Genomic DNA, 7,711 nt, shown 5'->3' with positions numbered 1-7,711 from the left:
CTAAAGAAAATCGCGAATTTTAATAACACACAACACAGGTAAACAAAAATAAAAGACAAAATAAAAAAACTGAGCATGGTGGCAACGGCCATCACCCGTTTCAAAGGGGACGCTCCTACCTTCCATCCATCCATCCATCCTCCAGCGCAAGACGCCCATAGCTGTCTGCTAAATTGCTACCGCAATCGACGCTTCGCTTTTCGCGCAAAACTACGACTTTTTTTGAAAGCCGTTTTTTACATAATAGACCAGGGCGATTCCAAAGCACCTAATGCTTAACTTTCTAGTGTAATGTAAAACTATTCCAATCTGTCTTTATTCCAAATCCGCCACTAGCCCTTCGTGTTAGGTCAAAATGGCTCGGGCCTTGACCATACGGACATAAAAACAGATTGGAATAGTTCTACGTTATCGGCCCCTGGGGTCAGACGACCGCCCGCTGAACCCCCCGCAGCGCACGCCTCCATATTATCTAGTTGGTTCACAGAGCCCTCGGACTACTTTTCGTTGTTTTGTGCCTCAGCTAGGGAGCACCGCGGCCCTGGCCGTTCCGACAGCAGCGACGACAGCCGGGAGTGACCACGCGCGCACCGGCCACTTGCCTGAAGCGCCTAAAATTGTAGCGTTATAAGAGCGAAATTACGAGAAACTGTGCAGGAGGCGCCGTCGCGTGGAATGTGAACGGCTGCACCCTTTTACGGAGAACGAATCCACACGATGTTCGCGGCCACTGCCGGAGCAACCACGCCGAAGCCGTTCTGGCGCAGGGTGGCGCAATTTCGGTCAACTCCGCTCCTCGTGACTCTACTGGCAAATACCTTGGCGTTTATTTTTCTACTAATCTTGCCTGGAGCTCTCACATCGAGAAGATATGCGCTAAAGCTAACAGAACTTCAGGGTTTTTGCATCGTCATGTGCACCTTTCACCACGTGCCATCCGTCAACACGCCTACCAAACATTTGTAAGCCCTCAACTTGAATGTGCTTCATCGATCTGGTTTCCTCATCGACAATACCTAATAGATAAATTGGAATCCATCCAAAATCGTGCTGCCCGCTTTATAACTTCTAATTACAGTCACCAATCTAGCATTACACAGATGTTCCCCTTCCACACTTGGATTCCTGCCACTCTGTTACCCTTCTATGCTTCTTCCATAAATACTACTATAGCTCATGTTCCGCCGTTTGTCGCTTGAAATTCCTTCTCGCACGTCTACTCGACTTTATAACCATCTCAGCTTCAGGCGCATTTTTGGCCGCACACAGTCATTTAATAACTCTGCATTACCGCGCGCCATCGCACTATGAATAGCCTTCCAAATAATGTTGTTTCATTAAAAGATCCTGCCAAAGTTCGTGAACTTTTGGAACTTCAGATGCTCGCTTGACTATGTTGTATGATTTTGTACTGTAATCGGATTTGTATCGTTTTTCAACTCTGTTTTGCATTGTACTCCCTTGACTTTGTGTGCATTTTTTCCAATGTACAAATTTATTTGTTTCTCCTATGTAGTTCCCTTTCTTCCCTTAAATATTTGTCATTTTTCTGTAACCCCCCCTACCCAATGCTCCTCCGAGCCCGTAGGGTAATCTGAACAAAAAATTATAATTAAATAAAGAACATTCTGTGTTTGGCTCAAGAATTTTCATTTGTATCAAATGGCACAACAGGGGCAGGAGTCCCACCCCTGATATCATGCAACATAAAGATATGCATAATGGCACAGAAAAATATTCAAGCAATGACCATACCAAACAGTAACTTGAAATAGAATTCTGAAGTAAGCCATGAATGTCGTAATAATGTGAAAATGGCACAATTTACATGGAAAAAGTTTTTCTGCATGCTTTAACAACAGTTACATCTGCGAACCCTGCTGTGTGTTACGGCAAGCATACAAAAAAATTTGTACAACTATAAAAATACAACTATTTGATATCAGAGCCACAAGGGGCAAACTAAGCACCATGTATGATCACCATACTCTGAACACTTCACACTAACTTGGCTGCGAAGATAAAGGAACTTACCAAACATTTACCTGAGGAAGTGTAAGTAGCGTGACACATTTTCATAGCAAGTTCAAGGTAGATTCAGTGATAAAATTATTTTGGGTTAAAAGGAATACTGTAATTATTAACAGAAAGAAGTCCGCAGCACAAAATGCACAACACAAAGGATGGAAGAGGAAAATATTGTCAGCTAACAGCAAATATTGTGTAATTCCATTGTATTTCAATGGCAGAGAAGTTGGTATGCAACTATACCCCTGTCACACTGGGCGTTTTAATGTAATTCAAATCGACTGGCATTCAGTGCAACGAATGTCGTTCGCCCACAGAGGTGCTACACTCGAAAAATTAATGTCATTCGGTGGTGATATTATGGCGACCATTCCGAAAAAATGTGGCGACTAAAGTAGAACAAGGTAGGTATAAAGTGCTTGCATAAGTGCATATACAGTGCTTGCTGATGCCTGATTAACCAAAACATGCAGCCAGGTGCCCGAGTGTTTACAATATTGCTGATGAACAGAGTGGCGGCGGCATGGGCGGCAGCCAGATGCTGTTGAGCTGGAGAGTAACAACATTTTGTGACAGCCTGCCATACAGATTTTGTCTCTTTTAAAGTAACAAGTCCATTAAAACACGAAAAAGTTATTATTTCTTTACGAATACAGCTTTCAATTTGCAAACGCTCTGTCCTGTTTTGCTTTGTTTTTGGGGTTGAGTGTACACATTAGCTCGAGTGCGAAGCCGAATGAGTTTCTCAAACTCATTTACTTGCGTTAGTAATTCGGTGCTAATGATATTAAATATCGCTATGTAGCAGCCGAATAATGTCATTTGATGCTAATGCCATTCGATTCGAATGACATTAAAATGCCCAGTGTGACAGGCGTATTATTAGAAACAGTCTCTCACTTTATCAACACCCAATGTACTGACATTAAGGTACGAAGTTTTCATGCTGTTTTGACCATTTGCTTTAGTGATTCATGGTTGTAACAGCATGCCATGTAAAGCATCACCACTAATGTATAGTACAGTGACAATCCACATAACTTGCATTTGTGTGTAAACCGAGCAACGAAGAAACTGAGAGCAATGGGCTTACTACTGAGCAGTCAAACTGCTCCAAATAGAAAAACGGCTTTCTACACCCACACCTGGTGACACTATGTATTTGCTTGGGCATCCTTGCAGAAAGTGCAAGTGTTAGATTAGATTGAATGCTACCACTCATCAAAACCATAGTGAGTGCATTTTATTCCACACATCTTTGCTATGGGTTGAATGGCTGGCTATGAACAATGTTGTCTACATATGCTTTTTGGCATTCTCCAGCACAATTCAGCAGAATGTTAACTCCTTTGTTTCAAATTTACTTTTCTCAATTCATTATTTGAAAGTTTCAAATAGTTGCACAGTCCATGCTCACAATTTGGAATCACTTGGTACCCCCATCAGCCAAATGCTGACAAGAAATTGTGCTGCTAACTTTGCTGTTAATGCTAACAGCAATGGGAGCGTTGTTTTTCACTGTTACTGCATCAAGTGTGAGCCTCGAATTATTCTCAGAAGCACAACCTTTTTAGGTAATGAGGTCCAAACTATTTTTTTCCCTTTGGCACAAGGCACAATAGCTTTTTTTATTCACCAGTGTTGAATGAAATTTTTCCACAAGGTGGGGCTGAAGCACACATGCACACTTCATAGGCACTTTTGAGTAACCTTGCTGTTGATTAGAACAAGGAAGCCATAGCAAAACGCATTGCCCCCCCCCTTTTTTTTTACACATCCTATCACAAAAATATCACAAAGCTTCCATCATCACAGTCGGAGGTATATGCCCTTCTGAGACATAAATGAGGAAAGTTGAAGATGGAGCAATTTTCCAACCAGAAGAGTTCAAGAGGCCCAAGGGTAAGCAAGCTCCTTCTGCAATATGACTAGTCTTGCACAGAGATGTGCTTCTCATCAACACCAGCGGACTTCCCCCTTGACTTCACAATGCGTATAAATGAAGAGCACTTTGTTCCAGTTACTAATGAGGCACAAGAGAGAAAGTTGGTCACTTCTGCTTGTCCTTAGGCCTTTGGTGGGTGCACTTGGCATTCACCGACACCAGTTCGCCAGCCCTTGGCCCAGTGATGAATATGCCAGTAAGTGCATTGCCATAGACGCACCCAGTGTCAAGTCCCGTACAGTGGCGCCACTTCTGGAGCTTGCGCTTGGCATCATGGCCAAAAATGACATGATGTGGCCCATTCCACACTTGGCCCCAGGGCTCAGCATTTTCTTCATCCTTACAGGTGGCCTTGATGCCGCCTTTCTCCCAGAAATCATCAATAGTGACATTTCGCATGGTGACCATGTCCATCAGCGATGTGCTTAGTCCCTGGTCAGGAACAAGACCAGCATGCACAATGACAGTGTTGAGGCTTGGCATAAGCAAAGTGTAGGGAAGCTGCTCAAGGAAGCGGGCTTGGCACATTGTGAGCTGTTTAATCCAATTATTCTCTGCAGGGAGAGCATACATTGGGTTGCGTGAGGCGTAGTACTCCCGAAGCACCACCTAGGTGGGAGATAAAGGGAATGGAAGGTTGTATGGCAAGATAAAATTTTCAGCTAAATGCAATAGTAGCCAATACCAGTGGCTTTTTTTTTTCATTCTTAAAGCATCTGCGTGAAAAACAGGCAATGTCCCCTATACACCTGCAAGCATTTGTAGTGCTTATTGTATACAGTATTTACTACAGAACGTTGCGACACTATATATTAGTGGAAGAAATTGTAAAATATACCTCAATCTACCTCCTCTGCCAATCAGCCAACTCAATTCCGAGCAAAACATGTGTCCTGTACAGATGCATCATAATACATGCTCTAAGTAAAAACCTGATGTGACCAGTCTCCATTAGGAGTGGTGTCTAAACTGTGAAACCTAAATACAGTCAACTTTTGATATAATGAAAAAGGATATAGTTCATTATTGGATATAAAAAAGTAAAGTTAAGCAAATCTGACATATTTATATTTAACATAATGTAATTTATATATATATATATATATATATATATATATATATATATATATATATATATATATATATATATATGCTTATAAAGAATGTCTGATGTGACAAAGGTACTTTCGTGTCGTATGCAGCTTTCTGTTAATGAGGTTTGACTGTAATTGAAAAATTTTAATTGTTTAATCAGATTTGTGGATTTGCAAACGAGCTATAATATCAACAAACATGGTGGTTTCTGTATATAAATTTTGCAGCAAGAACAAACCATGCTACCTGAATGGATTGTTTCCTGTCAGCAACACTTTGTGAGAGTGAATATATCAAGCATATTAAGTTCACATGGTTATCATCAATGGTCCAGCTTTCAAAGCAAAGAAGCCTTCTGTAATAAATGCACCTCTTCAGCACAGCTTGCACGATTGCTATTAAGCGACAGAACACCCTAGTTCTGTTGCTTAATAACAGTCAGGTGAGCTGCACTGAAGAGATGCTGGCGTGGCATGGGAGTTTTGCTCGGCTGCCCAAAGTGTAGCAAGCATGGGTGGCTTCTGTCTTGAGAAACCTGCAGGCACAGCCTTAGAAGGCACATTAAAGTCCAATTTGCTGCCCTCTTGCTTGCTGCTCCGCCAAGTGGAGTGCTGAGCAAGGGTCTGCACTGATGCCTGCCTTATTTTTCTTGTGACATCAATGTGGCATCAAAGTGCATAATGCATACAGACTAGGACTGAGCAAATCATAAATAACTTTGTGGTTAAGGAATTAATGCTTTAATCGTAATTAAGTTTTCTTCTTGTGATTAATTAAACCACAAGAAAACTTAATTATGATTAAAGCATTAATTGATTAACCACAAAGTTATTTATCATTTGCCTAGTCCTAGTCCGTATGCATTATGCACTTTAAGTTGAGCCAGATAAGCCAAACACAAACTGAGCTGATGCATGGCATTATAGAATTATGCGAAGCATCATGATAGCGCAGCCATATCACAGAAACACATCTCATTTACCTTCGGTTCAATTTACACAAGCGCACATGATCAGCAGCAATATGCTGCATCAGCTGAAATATGCTAGCACTGAGCAATGCCACCAGAAAACTTGAGCCTCAAACACAGATATAGGAATGGGAGAATTTTTTGGCAACGACTTTTGAGTAATAGTTACTTTTCATACATTCCAAGAGAAGCTGATAATCAAGATGCTTTTAATATGACTTGCCTACCTTCAATGATGATGACAAAATGTATGAAAATGATGGAGCTTTGGCTTGCTTTTCAAGATGGATGGAGGATAGGATTAAGTACATATGGAAAAAAGAGGGTGCTCTCAGTGATGGCATCTACGACCAGCGTAGGAGCCCCAATTCCCTGGCAAAACGCAAGAGAAAGGTGATGGCTGCATGATGTTCCTCTCGACTAAAGTGCCTGCACACTGCTCTTGTCCACCGATGAAGGGACTTTACTCGCAACCAAGCGGCAGCTGAATCCACTACCTACAGCCCGCTATCTCTTCCTGTTGAAGGTGTCTTGTGCAAGTCATAGTTAAACTATTATTTATACTTAGTTGCCATAAAACGGTACAATGTTGGGAATGCTACTATGTATGGCAGAGCAATCACCCGGGTCAATCAAGCACACATAAATGTACGACCAAGTTATTTTCACTGAAGAGCTGCTGCCCAGGGTATTGTTGCTTGTGTTTAAACACGAGAGAGACTTTATTTGAAATATGCCATACCGTAGCACTTGAGAATGCAAGGCCTACTATATGACTTGAACAAATGAAAATTTTCCCCCTACTGCCCTGTACAGCAGGTCTTGTGAGAACATCTTGTCCACATCTTATGTCAGTTTACATCCTCACTGAAGTCCGCGTAGAACCTATCCGGCGCACGAAACGACGAGGCATGCTCGAATGTGCAATGTTGGAACACTGCTCGGAATTAAACATGCTTGAAAATGACGTGAGGCAGCGCTCTATTTGCACCGATTCGTCCGTTTGACAGGGACATTGTGCCTGAATCATCGAGCTCTTTGCCAGCGCAAACACAAACACGCACAGACACAGACAAAAGCAAGTTGCAACAACGCTGTGTTGCACCAGACGACGTACCTCGTCGTGATTGCCACGGACGGAGTGACAAGACGAACGGTGGTTGATAAGAAACTCGAGTACATCTTCGCTTCTGGGTCCCTTGTTGACAAGATCGCCAACGAACAACTTGAGTGTGTCCTTCTCCCTGGCTTTAGCCACGGCAAGGAGATCCATGAGCTCCTCATAACAACCATGCACGTCGCCGACGACAAAGACTTGCTTAAAAGACTCAATGTACTCTGGTGTGAGAGTTTTGTGGATCTCGGGAGGCAAGGGAAAACCGAATGGGTGCTTGCGGCTCACCGGTTCGCGTAAGTAGGACCTCGCCGTGTACACGACCACGGATAATAACGCTCCCATTCTTGAATGGCTTCTCGGCGAATTTCTGAAGAAACCGCTCATTCACTGATGACGATCACAAGGCTTACATGCCATACGCTCTACACAATCTCACATGCGCACTGTTACCTTGCTGCTACGCCGGTACTACGCCCGAGAACATGCGGGCTCATGCATGGAATGGCTCATGCACAACCACGTACCAAGACGTGCGCTCCAGTAATTTTAAACGGCC

The 7,711-nt window shown here is 42.7% G+C and overlaps 1 protein-coding gene across 1 annotated transcript; it reads right to left on the bottom strand.

Annotated features, from left to right (window-relative positions):
• Positions 1-1,616: 1,616 nt before the first annotated feature.
• Positions 1,617-7,711, bottom strand: LOC142585363 (bis(5'-nucleosyl)-tetraphosphatase PrpE [asymmetrical]-like). Its single transcript, XM_075696079.1, has 2 exons — positions 7,156-7,711; positions 1,617-4,582 (listed from the first exon to the last, which is right to left on the bottom strand). Exons 1-2 carry the CDS (start codon positions 7,537-7,539, stop codon positions 4,079-4,081), a joined length of 888 nt encoding a protein of 295 aa, XP_075552194.1. The 5' UTR covers positions 7,540-7,711; the 3' UTR covers positions 1,617-4,078.

Source organism: Dermacentor variabilis, chromosome 1, assembly GCF_050947875.1.
Source record: "Dermacentor variabilis isolate Ectoservices chromosome 1, ASM5094787v1, whole genome shotgun sequence".
NCBI lineage: Eukaryota > Metazoa > Arthropoda > Arachnida > Ixodida > Ixodidae > Dermacentor > Dermacentor variabilis.
Note: the sequence above shows the minus strand (reverse complement) of the source record. Positions and strands in the feature narration are given on the sequence as shown.

Bases quoted from the DNA above. Each gene is read 5' to 3' on its own strand.
- LOC142585363 (XM_075696079.1), bottom strand. From the start codon at position 7,539: ATGAGCGGTTTCTTCAGAAATTCGCCGAGAAGCCATTCAAGAATGGGA. The intron at 4,583-7,155 runs GTACGTCGTCTG...TCTCCCACCTAG, and splicing joins TCCGTGGCAATCACGACGAG to GTGGTGCTTCGGGAGTACTA.